The sequence below is a fragment of the Engystomops pustulosus genome, chromosome 6 (genome assembly GCF_040894005.1).
Source record: "Engystomops pustulosus chromosome 6, aEngPut4.maternal, whole genome shotgun sequence".
Lineage (NCBI taxonomy): Eukaryota > Metazoa > Chordata > Amphibia > Anura > Leptodactylidae > Engystomops > Engystomops pustulosus.
In genome coordinates, this window is record NC_092416.1 from 340,842 (window position 1) to 361,778 (window position 20,937).

Sequence of the window (20,937 nt, forward strand, 5' to 3'; positions counted from 1 at the left end):
TTCTTTCTCTGGCTTCTCCCAGCTGAGGGCTTTGGGTAAGGGAGTGGGTGGGGGGATAATAAGGGACTTTTTCTTTTTTTTTTTTTCTTTTCTTCTCTTCTTTCTCTGGCTTCTCCCAGCTGAGGGCTTTGGGTAAGGGAGTGGGTGGGGGGATAATAAGGGACTTTTTCTTTTTTTTTTTCTTTTCTTCTCTTCTTTCTCTGGCTTCTCCCAGCTGAGGGCTTTGGGTAAGGGAGTGGGTGGGGGGATAATAAGGGACTTTTTCTTTTTTTTTTTTTTTCTTTTCTTCTCTTCTTTCTCTGGCTTCTCCCAGCTGAGGGCTTTGGGTAAGGGAGTGGGTGGGGGGATAATAAGGGACTTTTTCTTTTTTTTTTTTTCTTTTCTTCTCTTCTTTCTCTGGCTTCTCCCAGCTGAGGGCTTTGGGTAAGGGAGTGGGTGGGGGGATAATAAGGGACTTTTTCTTTTTTTTTTTTTTCTTTTCTTCTCTTCTTTCTCTGGCTTCTCCCAGCTGAGGGCTTTGGGTAAGGGAGTGGGTGGGGGGATAATAAGGGACTTTTTTTTTTTTTTTTTTTCTTTTCTTCTCTTCTTTCTCTGGCTTCTCCCAGCTGAGGGCTTTGGGTAAGGGAGTGGGTGGGGGGATAATAAGGGACTTTTTCTTTTTTTTTTTTTTTTTTCTTCTCTTCTTTCTCTGGCTTCTCCCAGCTGAGGGCTTTGGGTAAGGGAGTGGGTGGGGGGATAATAAGGGACTTTTTCTTTTTTTTTTTTTCTTTTCTTCTCTTCTTTCTCTGGCTTCTCCCAGCTGAGGGCTTTGGGTAAGGGAGTGGGTGGGGGGATAATAAGGGACTTTTTCTTTTTTTTTTTTGTTTGTTCCATAGGGGATATTTGTATATTCGTGGGTATTAATAATGGTTTTATAATAACTATTTGGATTGTAATTAAGATTTTTCTATGCCATAGGCAGTTTTGATATATATTTGTATGCTGTTTTGAATTGCAAAAAATAACCATAACATTTGTTAGAGTGGGTGCTGGGCAGCAGGTCTTTGTGATTGATGTTGTTGGGCTGTAGGTGTATACTCGGATATATACTAAGTTCTATGCATATTCATGACCCTGTTGCTATATGTTGTCCCTTAGGGCAATTAAGCGTTATGCACTAAAAATAGGCACTTTAGATTTCATGTACATACCTTCTTTTTCTTTTTTTATGTGCTTTTTTCTTTCGCTGCCCAGACCCCTATTGTGGTGTATTTATCCTCTTTGTTACAGCTCTTGTTTGGAGGAAAAGATAGAGAGAAGGGAAGGAGGGGGGGGAGGGGAGGGGGAAAAAAAAAAAAAGAAAGAAAAAGTATCGGGATTTGGCAGTATGTATGTAGCTATATCGGTAAGGGACAGTGATTTGGATTTTTGTATTTATTCGAAAATTTATTTGTACAAAGACATGAGCATACTATGTTGCACTGGGGGGGAAAAAAGGGTGGGGAGGGGAGGGAATATACGGGTAATAAAAATAGAAAATGTAAATTTGCTATGTATTTAACAATGGAAGAAAGAACTGTTGATAATTATTGTCACGTTTTATATTGATGTACACTTTGCATACTGATTAATAAAAAAAAACAAAAAAAAAAATCCCCCTATTAATTAATCCTCCTGTATGACATCCTATGACATAAAACATTAAGGGGGGGGGGGGGGGCTATAGACAAGGGGCCAAATGCTGCTGGTCATTTAGACCATTTGGTATTGATGGTGTAAATCCACCTCGTCTCCCATTGGAGGATAATTTTATCCTAACTCACTCCTCATTCTGGATACGGTATAAGGTCAGTCCCCATGAGACCCCATGGTGAGTGACAACATGTTTCGAGAGGGGTTTGTTTCTATAATGGGTGATGTCTTGTAGGTGGTCCCCAATTCTTCTCCAAAGCTCCCTAAATGTCTTCCCCACATCCTCTAGGTTGGAATTTAGATTACGCCACAACTTTTACAATTGACACAGTCCTTGATAGCAAAAGGTTTTGTGACGTTACTCATGATTTGCAGTTTGAAGATGTCGGCATGCTCTGCATCCCCCGATAGTGACCTTTAACCCTCCTATCAAGCCATGTACTTATCTACTTATCTTCTTGGAGGCAGAATTTTAACTGGATGATCTTGTATAAAAGGGGTTTTGGCACAAAGATATCCTTTATGTCGTTATCCATATGGAGCATGTGCCAATATATTTCTAATAACCATTTGGCTTTTTGACCCCCATTTTTATTTGTAGCAATAATGAGGTTTTTGTCTTCTGTTCTCTGACCAGAGTTATTGGGCTCCCCCTGTCCTAAATCGCCCGTTAACATCATAGAGAGATTTGGTCTCCCTAAGGAATTTAGAGTTTTGTCTTTTGAACTCCCTCTCAATTCTACAGCCCCCACCCCCTGTGCTCGGAGGTACTGCCCCTTAGGTATTCCCCTGTGCAAGGGAAATGGATGAGGGATTTAAAGGCCTTAGGTTTTTGGTAGATGGTTGTCTGAAGGATTCCATCTGTGGATTTCCTAATTAACACATCCAAGAAAGGAAGAGAACATTCAGGAATTATGCATGGAAATCTAAGTCAAATGTGATTATGATTTAATGTTCCTACAAGCTTAGTGCATCGGCCCTTAATCTCCAGACTATAAATATGTCATCAATTAAGCAAAGAAAGAGGTTAATGCATTCAATACCTGGTGGAAAGTTATCTCAAAAAATGCATGAGGCCTCCCACCAGCCCAGGAGCAAGTTTGAGTATGTGGCAGCCCATGAGCTCCCCATCGCAGTGCGCCTGACCTGGGGGTAGAATGGCCAATCAAAAAGGAAAAAGTTCCCAGTAAGAGAGAATTTATCAAGTCTAAAATCAGTTTGTTATGAGCCCGATTTTGGGGAATGGAGTAGTATAGGGGCCTCTGCATCAATACTTGACAAGTGTGCATCTTTTTCCACTGGTAGTCCATCAAAAAGTTTAAGAAGGTAAGGCGCCCAATAAACCAGAGCCATCAGTGAGCTCCCGATAAACCAGAGCCATCAGTGAGCTCCCGATAAACCAGAGCCATCAGTGAACTCCCGATAACCCAGAGCCATCAGTGAGCTCCCGATAACCCAGAGCCATCAGTGAGCTCCCGATAAACCAGAGCCATCAGTGAGCTCCCGATAAACCAGAGCCATCAGTGAGCTCCCGATAAACCAGAGCCATCAGTGAGCTCCTGATAAACCAGAGCCATCAGTGAGCTCCCGATAAACCAGAGCCATCAGTGAGCTCCCGATAAACCAGAGCCATCAGTGAGCTCCCGATAAACCAGAGCCATCAGTGAACTCCCGATAACCCAGAGCCATCAGTGAGCTCCCGATAACCCAGAGCCATCAGTGAGCTCCCGATAAACCAGAGCCATCAGTGAGCTCCCGATAAACCAGAGCCATCAGTGAGCTCCCGATAAACCAGAGCCATCAGTGAGCTCCTGATAAACCAGAGCCATCAGTGAGCTCCCGATAAACCAGAGCCATCAGTGAGCTCCCGATAAACCAGAGCCATCAGTGAGCTCCCGATAAACCAGAGCCATCAGTGAACTCCCGATAACCCAGAGCCATCAGTGAGCTCCCGATAAACCAGAGCCATCAGTGAGCTCCCGATAAACCAGAGCCATCAGTGAGCTCCCGATAAACCAGAGCCATCAGTGAACTCCCGATAACCCAGAGCCATCAGTGAGCTCCCGATAACCCAGAGCCATCAGTGAGCTCCCGATAAACCAGAGCCATCAGTGAGCTCCCGATAAACCAGAGCCATCAGTGAGCTCCCGATAAACCAGAGCCATCAGTGAGCTCCTGATAAACCAGAGCCATCAGTGAGCTCCCGATAAACCAGAGCCATCAGTGAGCTCCCGATAAACCAGAGCCATCAGTGAGCTCCCGATAAACCAGAGCCATCAGTGAACTCCCGATAACCCAGAGCCATCAGTGAGCTCCCGATAAACCAGAGCCATCAGTGAGCTCCCGATAAACCAGAGCCATCAGCGAGCTCCCGATAAACCAGAGCCATCAGTGAGCTCCCGATAAACCAGAGCCATCAGTGAGCTCCTGATAAACCAGAGCCATCAGTGAGCTCCCGATAAACCAGAGCCATCAGTGAGCTCCCGATAAACCAGAGCCATCAGTGAGCTCCCAATAAACCAGAGCCATCAGTGAGCTCCCGATGTTATACTGCCAAAAAAGTGCCACCAAATAGAAGAGAGCTTCCCCATGACAGAGCACATAGATCGTCCTGCATAACTTGTGCCAAAAGACTGACTCCCATCAGAAACATTAGCAGTGTTCCAATGAAAAACATCAAAATCAAATGGGAACATTTCCAGGAGGAATTTTTCTAAATGTTATAAGACATTTATTATGTAAGTGTGATGGAGCTTACCAAACACGAGAGAACAGGAAGATGTTTTCCCCACTTGTTCTCCGAGGCAGGTAAGGTTTGATCCAGGAACAATATCATCTCTGGTCACATTCCTGGTCACATTGTCCCTTGCTGTCTGGAATATGTGGTTGAACCTCATGGTGACGTTAGCTGGAGGACTTCCCCCCGGCCAGGAGCAGCCCAGCACCACATCCTCATCATCACCAGGAATGGCCAGACATCTAACATCTCCCTTTGGACTCTCTGAAACAACTTAGAAAGGACAAAGAGTCAATAAGCTGAAGCCAGACAAAGCCGGATTTCCAAAAAGTTTCACATGTTTATAAATATTTGTCGTGGTCTCTTCTCATATGTTACTGTATGTGGTGGAAACAAAGAAGCAATATCATGGAATCAGATGTCAGGAACGGATGGAAATCATTAAACAAATTAATGCAAAAAACACAACGCTTGGCTTTATGACTATGTTGGGAAGAATACATGGATCCTTGGAGCTGATGACCGTTACCTTGTGATGTCACCTTGATATTGAAGATGAAGGTTTGGTTCCCTACAATATTCGTTGCTCGGCATTCATATAATCCAGACTCGCTCACAGTCACCTGAGAGACCAGAAGACTGGATCTGGAGCTATTCGACTCCACTGTGAATTTCCCTCCAGCCTGAATAGGAACTGGATCTGGATTATAATAGAACCAGGAGAAGTCAGCAGGTAGCCCAGGCTGAAGAGTCACTGTCATGTCAGCTGTCTTTCCTTCTTCTATGGCAATGATGTCATTGTTGTTGTGTTTTGAAGACCGTGGAGGCTCTGATGGAAGGAAAGAAAGATCAACACGTATAAGCACCTCAAACACATCTCACAAGACCTTGTAGTAAAGAATCAAGTGAAAAGGATGGTCAGAAGAGGCAAGGTCAGAATATTCAAAATATGGAAGTCCACAATATACTAGCGAACCCCTTGTAAGACTGATAGCAAGCAACGGGTAGTGGGCAGACAATCTTATTATGAGATATCAGAGACCTTTTTCTCATAGAGATAAAAATGTTGCCCTGACATCCCGACAATCCAGAGGAATTGAGTGGAAGAACTGAGTGGAGAAGGCTTCTGTCCATCACAACTAGCTTAACCATCTGCAGCCCAGAACTGAGTCAGCAGGAGACAGAATGATGTGATGCAAATCAATTAAGACAACACAAAGAGGAATAAGGCAGAGTTATAGTCAGGCAGGACAGAAATAAAACAAAGTACAAATAATGTCCCTGCTTTATGGGGAGAGGATGGTGCTGCACCTTGTAAGGGCACAGATGTTACAGCGGCTAGAAGACATCTCACTTACATATTCAAGACAAGTTTTTTGCTTTTTAAGATTAATTCTCATAATCTCTGCCATAACAAAGATGAATCTCACCGAAAACCACAAAACAGGAAGATGATTTCCCCACTTGTTCTCCGAGGCAGGTAAGGTTTGATCCAGGAACAATATCATCTCTGGTCACATTCCTGGTCACATTGTCCCTCGCTGTCTGGAATATGTGGTTGAACCTCATGGTGACGTTAGCTGGAGGACTTCCCCCTGGCCAGGAGCAGCCCAGCACCACATCCTCATCATCACCAGGAATGGCCAGACATCTAACATCTCCCTTTGGACTCTCTGAAACAACTTAGAAAGGACAAAGAGTCACACAATAAGCTGAAACCAGACAAAGCCGGATTTCCAAAAATTTCCCCATAATTCAAAATATTTGTTGTGGTCTCTTCTCATATGTTACTGTATGTGGTGGAAACAGAGAAGCAATATCATGGAATCAGATGTCAGGACGGGATGGAAATCATTAAACGAATTAATGCAAAAAACACAACATTTAGCTTTATGACTATGTTGGGAAGAATACATGGATCCTTAGAGCTGATGACCGTTACCTTGTGATGTCACCTTGATATTGAAGATGAAGGTTTGGTTCCCTACAATATTCGTTGCTCGGCATTCATATAAACCAGACTCGCTCACAGTCACCTGAGAGACCAGAAGACTGGACCTGGAGCTATTCGACTCCACTGTGAATTTCCCTCCAGCCTGAATAGGAACTGGATCTGGATTATAATAGAACCAGGAGAAGTCAGCAGGTAGCCCCGGCTGAAGAGTCACTGTCATGTCAGCTGTCTTTCCTTCTTCTATGGCAATGATGTCATTGTTGTTGTGTTTTGGAGACCGTGGAGGCTCTGATGGAAGAAAAGAAAGATCAACACATATAAGCACCTCAACCACATCTCACAAGACCTTGTAGTAAAGAATCAAGTGAAAAGGATGGTCAGAAGAGGCAAGGTCAGAATATTTAAAATATGGAAGTCCACAATATACTAGCGAACCCTTTGTAAGACTGATAGCAAGCAACGGGTAGTGGGCAGACAATCTTATTATGAGATATCAGAGACCTTTTTCTCATAGAGATAAAAATGTTGCCCTGACATCCCGACAATCCAGAGGAATTGAGTGGAAGACCTGAGTGGAGAAGGCTTCTGTCCATCACAACTAGCTTAACCATCTGCAGCCCAGAACTGAGTCAGCAGGAGACAGAATGATGTAATGCAAATCAAGTAAGACAACGCAAAGAGGAATAAGGCAGAGTTATAGTCGGGCAGGACAGAAATAAAACAAAGTACAAATAATGTCCCTGCTTTATGGAGAGAGGATGGTGCTGAACCTTGTAAGGGCACAGATGTTACAGCGGCTAGAAGACATCTCACTTACATATTCAAGACAAGTTTTTTGCTTTTTAAGATTGATTCTCAAAATCTCTGCCATAACAAAGATGAATCTCACCGAAAACCACAGAACAGGAAGATGTTTTCCCCACTTGTTCTCCGAGGCAGGTAAGGTTTGATCCAGGAACAATATCATCTCTGGTCACATTCCTGGTCACATTGTCCCTCGCTGTCTGGAATATGTGGTTGAACCTCATGGTGACGTTAGCTGGAGGACTTCCCCCTGGCCAGGAGCAGCCCAGCACCACATCCTCATCATCACCAGGAATGGCCAGACATCTAATATCTCCCTTTGGACTCTCTGAAACAACTTAGAAAGGACAAAGAGTCAAACAATAAGCTGAAACCAGACCGAGCCGGATTTCCAAAAATTTCCCCATAATTCAAAATATTTGTTGTGGTCTCTTCTCATATGTTACTGTATGTGGTGGAAACAGAGAAGCAATATCATGGAATCAGATGTCAGGACGGGATGGAAATCATTAAACGAATTAATGCAAAAAACACAACATTCAGCTTTATGACTATGTTGGGAAGAATACATGGATCCTTAGAGCTGCTGACCGTTACCTTGTGATGTCACCTTGATATTGAAGATGAAGGTTTGGTTCCCTACAATATTCGTTGCTCGGCATTCATATAATCCAGACTCGCTCACAGTCACCTGAGAGACCAGAAGACTGGATCTGGAGCTATTCGACTCCACTGTGAATTTCCCTCCAGCCTGAATAGGAACTGGATCTGGATTATAATAGAACCAGGAGAAGTCAGCAGGTAGCCCCGGCTGAAGAGTCACTGTCATGTCAGCTGTCTTTCCTTCTTCTATGGCAATGATGTCATTGTTGTTGTGTTTTGGAGACCGTGGAAGCTCTGATGGAAGGAAAGAAAGATCAACACATATAAGCACCTCAACCACATCTCATAAGACCTTGTAGTAAAGAATCAAGTGAAAAGGATGGTCAGAAGAGGCACGGTCAGAATATTCAAAATATAGAAGTCCACAATATACTAGCGAACCCTTGTAAGACTGATAGCAAGCAATGGGAAGTGGGCAGACAATCTTATTATGAGATATCATTGTCCTATCTCGCATAGAGATTGGAATGTTGCCCTGACATCCCGACAATCCAGAGGAATTGAGTGGAAGAACTGAGTGGAGAAGGCTTCTGTCCATCACAATTAGCTTAACCATCTGCAGCCCAGAACTGAGTCAGCAGGAGACAGAATGATGTGATGCAAATCAATTAAGACAATGCGAAGAGGAAAAGGCAGAGTTATAGTCAGGCAGGACAGAAATAAAACAAAGTACAAATAATGTCCCTGCTTTATGGGGAGAGGATGGTGCTGCACCTTGTAAGGGCACAGATGTTACAGCGGCTAGAAGACATCTCACTTACATATTCAAGACAAGTTTTTTGCTTTTTAAGATTGATTCTCAAAATCTCTGCCATAACAAAGATGAATCTCACCGAAAACCACAGAACAGGAAGATGTTTTCCCCACTTGTTCTCCGAGGCAGGTAAGGTTTGATCCAGGAACAATATCATCTCTGGTCACATTCCTGGTCACATTGTCCCTCGCTGTCTGGAATATGTGGTTGAACCTCATGGTGACGTTAGCAGGAGGACTTCCCCCCGGCCAGGAGCAGCCCAGCACCACATCCGCATCATCACCAGGAATGGCCAGACATCTAACATCTCCCTTTGGACTCTCTGAAACAACTTAGAAAGGACAAAGAGTCAAACAATAAGCTGAATCCAGACAAAACCGGATTTCCTAAAATTTCCCCATAATTCAAAATATTTGTTGTGGTCTCTTCTCATATGTTACTGTATGTGGTGGAAACAGATAAGCAATATCATGGAATCAGATGTCAGGACGGGATGGAAATCATTAAACAAATTAATGCAAAAAACACAACATTCAGCTTTATGACTATGTTGGGAAGAATACATGGATCCTTAGAGCTGCTGACCGTTACCTTGTGATGTCACCTTGATATTGAAGAGGAAGGTTTGGTTTCCTACAATATTCTTTGCTCGGCATTCATATAATCCAGACTCGCTCACAGTCACCTGAGAGACCAGAAGACTGGATCTGGAGCTATTCGACTCCACTGTGAATTTCCCTCCAGTCTGAATAGGAACTGGATCTGGATTATAATAGAACCAGTTAAAGTCAGCAGGTAGCCCCGGCTGAAGAGTCACTGTCATGTCAGCTGTCTTTCCTTCTTCTATGGCAATGATGTCATTGTTGTTGTGTTTTGGAGACTGTGGAGGCTCTGATGGAAGAAAAGAAAGATCAACACATATAAGCACCTCAAACACATCTCACAAGACCTTGTAGTAAAGAATCAAGTGAAAAGGATGGTCAGAAGAGGCAAGGTCAGAATATTTAAAATATGGAAGTCCACAATATACTAGCGAACCCTTTGTAAGACTGATAGCAAGCAACGGGTAGTGGGCAGACAATCTTATTATGAGATATCAGAGACCTTTTTCTCATAGAGATAAAAATGTTCTCCTGACATCCCGACAATCCAGAGGAATTGAGTGGAAGACCTGAGTGGAGAAGGCTTCTGTCCATCACAACTAGCTTAACCATCTGCAGCCCAGAACTGAGTCAGCAGGAGACAGAATGATGTGATTGAAATCAATAAAGACAAAGCAAAGAGGAATAAGGTAGAGTTATAGTCGGGCAGGACAGAAATAAAACAAAGTACAAATAATGTCCCTGCTTTATGGGGAGAGGATGGTGCTGAACCTTGTAAGGGCACAGATGTTACAGCGGCTAGAAGACATCTCACTTACATATTCAAGACAAGTTTTTTGCTTTTTAAGATTGATTCTCAAAATCTCTGCCATAACAAAGATGAATCTCACCAAAAACCACAGAACAGGAAGATGTTTTCCCCAATTGTTCTCCGAGGCAGGTGAGGTTTGATCCAGGAACAATATCATCTCTGGTCACATTCCTGGTCACATTGTCCCTCACTGTCTGGAATATGTGGTTGAACCTCATGGTGACATTAGCAGGAGGACTTCCCCCCGGCCATGAGCAGCCCAGCACCACATCCTCATCATCACCAGGAATGGCCAGACATCTAACATCTCCCTTTGGACTCTCTGAAACAACTTAGAAAGGACAAAGAGTCAAACAATAAGCTGAAACCAGACCGAGCCGGATTTCCAAAAATTTCCCCATAATTCAAAATATTTTTTGTGGTCTCTTCTCATATGTTATTGTATGTTGTGGAAACAGAGAAGCAATATCATAGGATCAGATGTCAGGAACGGATGGAAATCATTAAACAAATTAATGCAAAAAACACAACATTCAGCTTTATGACTATGTTGGGTAGAATACATGGATCCTTAGAGCTGCTGACCGTTACCTTGTGATGTCACCTTGATATTGAAGATGAAGGTTTGGTTCCCTACAATATTCGTTGCTCGGCATTCATATAATCCAGACTCGCTCACAGTCACCTGAGAGACCAGAAGACTGGATCTGGAGCTATTCGACTCCACTGTGAATTTCCCTCCAGTCTGAATAGGAACTGGATCTGGATTATAATAGAACCAGGAGAAGTCAGCAGGTAGCCCAGGCTGAAGAGTCACTGTCATGTCAGCTGTCTTTCCTTCTTCTATGGCAATGATGTCATTGTTGTTGTGTTTTGGAGACCGTGGAAGCTCTGATGGAAGGAAAGAAAGATCAACACATATAAGCACCTCAACCACATCTCACAAGACCTTGTAGTAAAGAATCAAGTGAAAAGGATGGTCAGAAGAGGCACGGACAGAATATTCAAAATATGGAAGTCCACAATATACTAGCGAACCCCTTGTAAGACTGATAGCAAGCAAAGGGTAGTGGGCAGACAATCTTATTATGAGATATCATTGTCCTATTTCTCATCGAGATTGGAATGTTGCCCTGACATCCCGACAATCCAGAGGAATTGAGTGGAAGAACTGAGTGGAGAAGGCTTCTGTCCATCACAATTAGCTTAACCATCTGCAGCCCAGAACTGAGTCAGCAGGAGACAGAATGATGTGATGCAAATCAATTAAGACAACACAAAGAGGAATAAGGCAGAGTTATAGTCAGGCAGGACAGAAATAAAACAAAGTACAAATAATGTCCCTGCTTTATGGGGAGAGGATGGTGCTGAACCTTGTAAGGGCACAGATGTTACAGCGCCAAGAAGACATCTCACTTACATATTCAAGACAAGTTTTTTGCTTTTTAAGATTGATTCTCAAAATCTCTGCCATAACAAAGATGAATCTCACCGAAAACCACAGAACAGGAAGATGTTTTCCAGAATTGTTCTCCGAGGCAGGTAAGGTTTGATCCAGGAACAATATAATCTCTGGTCACATTCCTGGTCACATCGTCCCTCGCTGTCTGGAATATGTGGTTGAACCTCATGGTGACGTTAGCAGGAGGACTTCCCCCCGGCCAGGAGCAGCCCAGCACCACATCCGCATCATCACCAGGAATGGCCAGACATCTAACATCTCCCTTTGGACTCTCTGAAACAACTTAGAAAGGACAAAGAGTCAAACAATAAGCTGAAACCAGACAAAGCCGGATTTCCAAAAATTTCCCCATAATTCAAAATATTTGTTGTGGTCTCTTCCCATATGTTACTGTATGTGGTGGAAACAGAGAAGCAATATCATGGAATCAGATGTCAGGAAGGGATAGAAATCATTAAACAAATTAATGCAAAAAACACAACATTCAGCTTTATGACTATGTTGGGTAGAATACATGGATCCTTAGAGCTGATGACCGTTACCTTGTGATGTCACCTTGATATTGAAGATGAAGGTTTGGTTTCCTACAATATTCGTTGCTCGGCATTCATATAATCCAGACTCGCTCACAGTCACCTGAGAGACCAGAAGACTGGATCTGGAGCTATTCGACTCCACTGTGAATTTCCCTCCAGCCTGAATAGGAACTGGATCTGGATTATAATAGAACCAGGAGAAGTCAGCAGGTAGCCCAGGCTGAAGAGTCACTGTCATGTCAGCTGTCTTTCCTTCTTCTATGGCAATGATGTCATTGTTGTTGTGTTTTGGAGACCGTGGAAGCTCTAATGGAAGGAAAGAAAGATCAACACATATAAGCACCTCAAACACATCTCACAAGACCTTGTAGTAAAGAATCAAGTGAAAAGGATGGTCAGAAGAGGCACGGTCAGAATATTCAAAATATGGAAGTCCACAATATACTAGCGAACCCTTGTAAGACTGATAGCAAGCAATGGGAAGTGGGCAGACAATCTTATTATGAGATATCATTGTCCTATCTCGCATAGAGATTGGAATGTTGCCCTTACATCCCGACAATCCAGAGGAATTGAGTGGAAGAACTGAGTGGAGAAGGCTTCTGTCCATCACAATTAGCTTAACCATCTGCAGCCCAGAACTGAGTCAGCAGGAGACAGAATGATGTGATGCAAATCAATTAAGACAATGCGAAGAGGAATAAGGCAGAGTTATAGTCAGGCAGGACAGAAATAAAACAAAGTACAAATAATGTCCCTGCTTTATGGGGAGAGGATGGTGCTGAACCTTGTAAGGGCACAGATGTTACAGCGGCTAGAAGACATCTCACTTACATATTCAAGACAAGATTTTTGCTTTTTAAGATTGATTCTAAAAATCTCTGCCATAACAAAGATGAATCTCACCGAAAACCACAGAACAGGAAGATGTTTTCCCCACTTGTTCTCCGAGGCAGGTAAGGTTTGATCCAGGAACAATATCATCTCTGGTCACATTCCTGGTCACATTGTCCCTCGCTGTCTGGAATATGTGGTTGAACCTCATGGTGACGTTAGCAGGAGGACTTCCCCCCGGCCAGGAGCAGCCCAGCACCACATCCGCATCATCACCAGGAATGGCCAGACATCTAACATCTCCCTTTGGACTCTCTGAAACAACTTAGAAAGGACAAAGAGTCAAACAATAAGCTGAATCCAGACAAAACCGGATTTCCAAAAATTTCCCCATAATTCAAAATATTTGTTGTGGTCTCTTCTCATATGTTACTGTATGTGGTGGAAACAGAGAAGCAATATCATGGAATCAGATGTCAGGACGGGATGGAAATCATTAAACAAATTAATGCAAAAAACACAACATTCAGCTTTATGACTATGTTGGGTAGAATACATGGATCCTTAGAGCTGATGACCGTTACCTTGTGATGTCACCTTGATATTGAAGATGAAGGTTTGGTTCCCTACAATATTCTTTGCTCGGCATTCATATAATCCAGACTCGCTCACAGTCACCTGAGAGACCAGAAGACTGGATCTGGAGCTATTCGACTCCACTGTGAATTTCCCTCCAGTCTGAATAGGAACTGGATCTGGATTATAATAGAACCAGGAGAAGTCAGCAGGTAGCCCAGGCTGAAGAGTCACTGTCATGTCAGCTGTCTTTCCTTCTTCTATGGCAATGATGTCATTGTTGTTGTGTTTTGGAGACTGTGGAAGCTCTGATGGAAGAAAAGAAAGATCAACACATATAAGCACCTCAACCACATCTCACAAGACCTTGTAGTAAAGAATCAAGTGAAAAGGATGGTCAGAAGAGGCAAGGTCAGAATATTTAAAATATGGAAGTCCACAATATACTAGCGAACCCTTTGTAAGACTGATAGCAAGCAACGGGTAGTGGGCAGACAATCTTATTATGAGATATCAGAGACCTTTTTCTCATAGAGATAAAAATGTTCTCCTGACATCCCGACAATCCAGAGGAATTGAGTGGAAGACCTGAGTGGAGAAGGCTTCTGTCCATCACAACTAGCTTAACCATCTGCAGCCCAGAACTGAGTCAGCAGGAGACAGAATGATGTGATGCAAATCAATTAAGACAATGCGAAGAGGAAAAGGCAGAGTTATAGTCGGGCAGGACAGAATGTAAACAAAGTAGAAATAATGTCCCTGCTTTATGGGGAGAGGATGGTGCTGCACCTTGTAAGGGCGCAGATGTTACAGCGGCTAGAAGACATCTCACTTACATATTCAAGACAAGTTTTTTGCTTTTTAAGATTGATTCTCAAAATCTCTGCCATAACAAAGATGAATCTCACCGAAAACCACAGAGCAGGAAGATGATTTCCCCACTTGTTCTCCGAGGCAGGTAAGGTTTGATCCAGGAACAATATCATCTCTGGTCACATTCCTGGTCACATTGTCCCTCACTGTGTGGAATATGTGGTTGAACCTCATGGTGACGTTAGCAGGAGGACTTCCCCCCGGCAATGAGCAGCCCAGCACCACATCCTCATCATCACCAGGAATGGCCAGACATCTAACATCTCCCTTTGGACTCTCTGAAACAACTTAGAAAGGACAAAGAGTCAAACAATAAGCTGAAACCAGACCGAGCCGGATTTCCAAAAATTTCCCCATAATTCAAAATATTTTTTGTGGTCTCTTCTCATATGTTATTGTATGTGGTGGAAACAGAGAAGCAATATCATGGGATCAGATGTCAGGAACGGATGGAAATCATTAAACAAATTAATGCAAAAAACACAACATTCAGCTTTATGACTATGTTGGGAAGAATACATGGATCCTTAGAGCTGCTGACCGTTACCTTGTGATGTCACCTTGATATTGAAGATGAAGGTTTGGTTCCCTACAATATTCGTTGCTCGGCATTCATATAATCCAGACTCGCTCACAGTCACCTGAGAGACCAGAAGACTGGATCTGGAGCTATTCGACTCCACTGTGAATTTCCTTCCAGTCTGAATAGGAACTGGATCTGGATTATAATAGAACCAGGAGAAGTCAGCAGGTAGCCCCGGCTGAAGAGTCACTGTCATGTCAGCTGTCTTTCCTTCTTCTATGGCAATGATGTCATTGTTGTTGTGTTTTGGAGACCGTGGAAGCTCTGATGGAAGGAAAGAAAGATCAACACATATAAGCACCTCAAACACATCTCACAAGACCTTGTAGTAAAGAATCAAGTGAAAAGGATGGTCAGAAGAGGCACGGTCAGAATATTCAAAATATGGAAGTCCACAATATACTAGCGAACCCCTTGTAAGACTGATAACAAGCAATGGGAAGTGGGCAGACAATCTTATTATGAGATATCATTGTCCTATTTCGCATAGAGATTGGAATGTTGCCCTGACATCCAGACAATCCAGAGGAATTGAGTGGAAGAACTGAGTGGAGAAGGCTTCTGTCCATCACAATTAGCTTAACCATCTGCAGCCCAGAACTAAGTCAGCAGGAGACAGAATGATGTAATGCAAATCAATTAAGACAACACAAAGAGGAATAAGGCAGAGTTATAGTCAGGCAGGACAGAAATAAAACAAAGTACAAATAATGTCCCTGCTTTATGGGGAGAGGATGGTGCTGAACCTTGTAAGGGCACAGATGTTACAGCGCCAAGAAGACATCTCACTTACATATTCAAGACAAGTTTTTTGCTTTTTAAGATTGATTCTCAAAATCTCTGCCATAACAAAGATGAATCTCACCGAAAACCACAGAACAGGAAGATGTTTTCCAGAATTGTTCTCCGAGGCAGGTAAGGTTTGATCCAGGAACAATATCATCTCTGGTCACATTCCTGGTCACATTGTCCCTCGCTGTCTGGAATATGTGGTTGAACCTCATGGTGACGTTAGCAGGAGGACTTCCCCCCGGCCAGGAGCAGCCCAGCACCACATCCTCATCATCACCAGGAATGGCCAGACAACTAACATCTCCCTTTGGACTCTCTGAAACAACTTAGAAAGGACAAAGAGTCAAACAATAAGCTGAAACCAGACAAAGCCGGATTTCCAAAAATTTCCCCATAATTCAAAATATTTGTTGTGGTCTCTTCCCATATGTTACTGTATGTGGTGGAAACAGAGAAGCAATATCATGGAATCAGATGTCAGGAAGGGATAGAAATCATTAAACAAATTAATGCAAAAAACACAACATTCAGCTTTATGACTATGTTGGGTAGAATACATGGATCCTTAGAGCTGCTGACCGTTACCTTGTGATGTCACCTTGATATTGAAGATGAAGGTTTGGTTCCCTACAATATTCGTTGCTCGGCATTCATATAATCCAGACTCGCTCACAGTCGCCTGAGAGACCAGAAGACTGGATCTGGAGCTATTCGACTCCACTGTGAATTTCCCTCCAGTCTGAATAGGAACTGGATCTGGATTATAATAGAACCAGGAGAAGTCAGCAGGTAGCCCCGGCTGAAGAGTCACTGTCATGTCAGCTGTCTTTCCTTCTTCTATGGCAATGATGTCATTGTTGTTGTGTTTTGGAGACCGTGGAGGCTCTGATGGAAGGAAAGAAAGATCAACACATATAAGCTCCTTATACACATCTCACAAGACCTTGTAGTAAAGAATCAAGTGAAAAGGATGGTCAGAAGAGGCAAGGTCAGAATATTCAAAATATAGAATCCACAATATACTAGCGACCCCCTTGTAAGACTGATAACAAGCAATGGGAAGTGGGCAGACAATCTTATTATGAGATATCATTGTCCTTTTTCTCAGAGGGATTGAAATGTCCCCCTGACATCCCGACAATCCAGAGGAATTGAGTGGAAGAACTGAGTGGAGAAGGCTTCTGTCCATCACAACTAGTTTAACCATCTGCAGCCCAGAACTGGGTCAGCAGGAGACAGAATGATGTGATGCAAATCAATTAAGACAAAGCAAAGAGGAATAAGGCAGAGTTATAGTCGGGCAGGACAGAATGTAAACAAAGTACAAATAATGTCCCTGCTTTATGGGGAGAGGATGGTGCTGCACCTTGTAAGGGCGCAGATGTTACAGCGCCAAGAAGACATCTCACTTACATATTCAAGACAAGTTTTTTGCTTTTTAAGATTGATTCTCAAAATCTCTGCCATAACAAAGATGAATCTCACCGAAAACCACAGAACAGGAAGATGTTTTCCCCACTTGTTCTCCGAGGCAGGTAAGGTTTGATCCAGGAACAATATCATCTCTGGTCACATTCCTGGTCACATTGTCCCTCGCTGTCTGGAATATGCGGTTGAACCTCATGGTGACGTTAGCAGGAGGACTTCCCCCCGGCCAGGAGCAGCCCAGCACCACATCCTCATCATCACCAGGAATAGCCAGACATCTAATATCTCCCTTTGGACTCTCTGAAACAACTTAGAAAGGACAAAGAGTCAAACAATAAGCTGAATCCAGACAAAGCCGGATTTCCAAAAAGTTCCCCATTATTCAAAATATTTGTTGTGGTCTCTTCTCATATGTTACTGTATGTGGTGGAAACAGAGAAGCAATATCATGGAATCAGATGTCAGGAAGGGATAGAAATCATTAAACGAATTAATGCAAAAAACACAACACTTGGCTTTATGACTATGTTGGGAAGAATACATGGATCCTTAGAGCAGATGACCGTTACCTTGTGATGTCACCTTGATATTGAAGATGAAGGTTTGGTTCCCTACAATATTCGTTGCTCGGCATTCATATAATCCAGACTCGCTCACAGTCACCTGAGAGACCAGAAGACTGGATCTGGAGCTATTCGACTCCACTGTGAATTTCCCTCCATTCTGAATAGGAACTGGATCTGGATTATAATAGAACCAGGAGAAGTCAGCAGGTAGCCCAGGCTGAAGAGTCACTGTCATGTCAGCTGTCTTTCCTTCTTCTATGGCAATGATGTCATTGTTGTTGTGTTTTGAAGACCGTGGAGGCTCTGATGGAAGAAAAGAAAGATCAACACATATAAGCACCTCAAACACATCTCACAAGACCTTGTAGTAAAGAATCAAGTGAAAAGGATGGTCAGAAGAGGCAAGGTCAGAATATTCAAAATATGGAAGTCCACAATATACTAGCGACCCCCTTGTAAGACTGATAGCAAGCAATGGGAAGTGGGCAGACAATCTTATTATGAGATATCAGAGACCTTTTTCTCATAGGTATTGAAATGTCCCCCTGACATCCAGACAATCCAGAGGAATTGAGTGGAAGAACTGAGTGGAGAAGGCTTCTGTCCATCACAACTAGCTTAACCATCTGCAGCCCAGAACTGAGTCAGCAGGAGACAGAATGATGTGATGCAAATCAATTAAGACAATGCAAAGAGGAATAAGGCAGAGTTATAGTCGGGCAGGACAGAATGTAAACAAAGTAGAAATAATGTCCCTGCTTTATGGGGAGAGGATGGTGCTGAACCTTGTAAGGGCACAGATGTTACAGCGGCAAGAAGACATCTCACTTACATATTCAGGACAAGTTTTTTGCTTTTTAAGATTGATTCTAAAAATCTCTGCCATAACAAAGATGAATCTCACCGAAAACCACAGAACAGGAAGATGTTTTCCCCACTTGTTCTCCGAGGCAGGTAAGGTTTGATCCAGGAACAATATCATCTCTGGTCACATTCCTGGTCACATTGTCCCTCGCTGTGTGGAATATGTGGTTGAACCTCATGGTGACGTTAGCAGGAGGACTTCCCCCCGGCCAGGAGCAGCCCAGCACCACATACTTATCATCACCAGGAATGGCCAGACATCTAACATCTCCCTTTGGACTCTCTGAAACAACTTAGAAAGGACAAAGAGTCAAACAATAAGCTGAATCCAGACAAAGACGGATTTCCAAAAAGTTCCACATGTTTCTAAATATTTGTTGTGGTCTCTTCTCATATGTTACTGTTTGTGGTGGAAACAGAGAAGCAATATCATGGAATCAGATGTCAGGAAGGGATAGAATGTATTAATAGAATAAATACAAAAAACACAGCACTTGGCTTTATGACTATGTTGGGAAGAATACATGGATCCTTAGAGCTGATGACCGTTACCTTGTGATGTCACCTTGATACTGAAGATGAAGGTTTGGTTCCCTACAATATTCGTGCACCTGTGTGATATAACGAGCCGTGCACCTGTGTGATATAACGAGCCGTGCACCTCTGTGATATAACGAGCGGTGCACCTGTGTGATATAATGAGCCGTGCACCTTTGTGATATAACGAGCCGTGCACCTCTGTGATATAACGAGCGGTGCACCTGTGTGATATAAGGAGCCGTGCACCTCTGTGATATAATGAGCAGTGCACCTGTGTGATATAACGAGCTGTGCACCTGTGTGATATAACGAGCGGTGCACCTCTGTGATATAATGAGCCGTGCACCTGTGTTATATAACGAGCCGTGCACCTGTGTGATATAATGAGCCGTGCACCTTTGTGATATAACGAGCCGTGGACCTCTGTGATATAACGAGCGGTGCACCTGTGTGATATAACGAGCCGTGGACCTCTGTGATATAACGAGCGGTGCACCTGTGTGATATAAGGAGCCGTGCACCTCTGTGATATAATGAGCAGTGCACCTGTGTGATATAACGAGCTGTGCACCTGTGTGATATAATGAGCCGTGCACCTGTGTTATATAACGAGCTGTGCACCTGTGTGATATAACAAGCCGTGCACCTGTGGGACCAGGGTCAGATTTCTGCCACTGGAAATAAACAATGAAGTTTCTATAGCAGGACAGCAAGCAGAGATCTAGAAAATTGTAAGGAATTAATAGTGAAAGTATAATGGAAAGTTGTATTATTTTTTATCATACAAACAATATCCATTAAATTGAAATAGGAACATCCCTTAAAGCTCCGTAGGATTTGCAAAACATTCTTGGATGGAACATTAAAGGTCATGGCTGCTGTATACAGGGAGGGACCGTCATTCTGTATACAGGGAGGGACCGTCATTCTGTATACAGGGAGGGACCGTCATTCTGTATACAGGGAGGGACCGTCATTCTGTACATATAGCGGCTCAGTATACATAAAGGCTTAGACCTAATCCGCAGGTATGTCCTATTACCAGGGCACTGAGACCTAATCCTCAGGTATGTCCTAATACCAGGGCACTGGGACCTAATCCTCAGGTATGTCCTATTACCAGGGCACTGGGATCTAATCCGCAGGTATGTCCTATTACCAGGGCACTGGGACCTAATCCTCAGGTATGTCCTATTACCAGGGCACTGAGACCTAATCCTCAGGTATGTCCTAATACCAGGGCACTGAGACCTAATCCTCAGGTATGTCCTATTACCAGGGCACTGAGACCTAATCCTCAGGTATGTCCTATTACCAGGGCACTGGGACCTAATCCTCAGGTATGTCCTATTACCAGGGCACTGGGATCTAATCCTCAGGTATGTCCTATTACCAGGGCACTGGGACCTAATCCTCAGGTATGTCCTATTACCAGGGCACTGGGACCTAATCCTCAGGTATGTCCTATTACCAGGGCACTGGGACCTAATCCTCAGGTATGTCCTATTACCAGGGCACTGGGACCTAATCCTCAGGTATGTCCTATTACCAGGGCACTGGGACCTAATCCGCAGGTATGTCCTAATACCAGGGCACTGGGACCTAATCCTCAGGTATGTCCTATTACCAGGGCACTGAGACCTAATCCTCAGGTATGTCCTATTACCAGGGCACTGAGACCTAATCCGCAGGTATGTCCTAATACCAGGGCACTGAGACCTAATCCTCAGGTATGTCCTATTACCAGGGCACTGGGACCTAATCCACAGGTATGTCCTAATACCAGGGCACTGGGACCTAATCCTCAGGTATGTCCTATTACCAGGGCACTGGGACCTAATCCGCAGGTATGTCCTATTACCAGGGCACTGAGACCTAATCCTCAGG

The 20,937-nt window shown here is 43.4% G+C and overlaps 1 protein-coding gene across 1 annotated transcript in view; it reads right to left on the reverse strand.

The window, feature by feature from the left end:
- Nucleotides 1-2,117: 2,117 nt before the first annotated feature.
- The window catches only part of LOC140065246 (hemicentin-1-like), a 53,571-nt gene continuing 34,751 nt past the window's right edge, over nt 2,118-20,937 (reverse strand). Inside the window, exons 6-27 of the mRNA XM_072112844.1 lie at nt 18,551-18,802; nt 17,650-17,949; nt 17,138-17,389; nt 16,238-16,537; nt 15,726-15,977; nt 14,825-15,124; nt 14,313-14,564; nt 13,413-13,712; nt 12,901-13,152; nt 12,001-12,300; nt 11,489-11,740; nt 10,588-10,887; nt 10,076-10,327; nt 9,175-9,474; nt 8,663-8,914; nt 7,764-8,063; nt 7,252-7,503; nt 6,351-6,650; nt 5,839-6,090; nt 4,938-5,237; nt 4,430-4,681; nt 2,118-2,368 (exon numbers count right to left, since the gene is read on the reverse strand). Of these exons, the coding sequence (XP_071968945.1) occupies nt 2,118-2,368; nt 4,430-4,681; nt 4,938-5,237; nt 5,839-6,090; nt 6,351-6,650; nt 7,252-7,503; nt 7,764-8,063; nt 8,663-8,914; nt 9,175-9,474; nt 10,076-10,327; nt 10,588-10,887; nt 11,489-11,740; nt 12,001-12,300; nt 12,901-13,152; nt 13,413-13,712; nt 14,313-14,564; nt 14,825-15,124; nt 15,726-15,977; nt 16,238-16,537; nt 17,138-17,389; nt 17,650-17,949; nt 18,551-18,802 (6,023 nt within the window). The remainder of the gene's footprint in view (nt 2,369-4,429; nt 4,682-4,937; nt 5,238-5,838; nt 6,091-6,350; nt 6,651-7,251; nt 7,504-7,763; nt 8,064-8,662; nt 8,915-9,174; nt 9,475-10,075; nt 10,328-10,587; nt 10,888-11,488; nt 11,741-12,000; nt 12,301-12,900; nt 13,153-13,412; nt 13,713-14,312; nt 14,565-14,824; nt 15,125-15,725; nt 15,978-16,237; nt 16,538-17,137; nt 17,390-17,649; nt 17,950-18,550; nt 18,803-20,937) is intronic.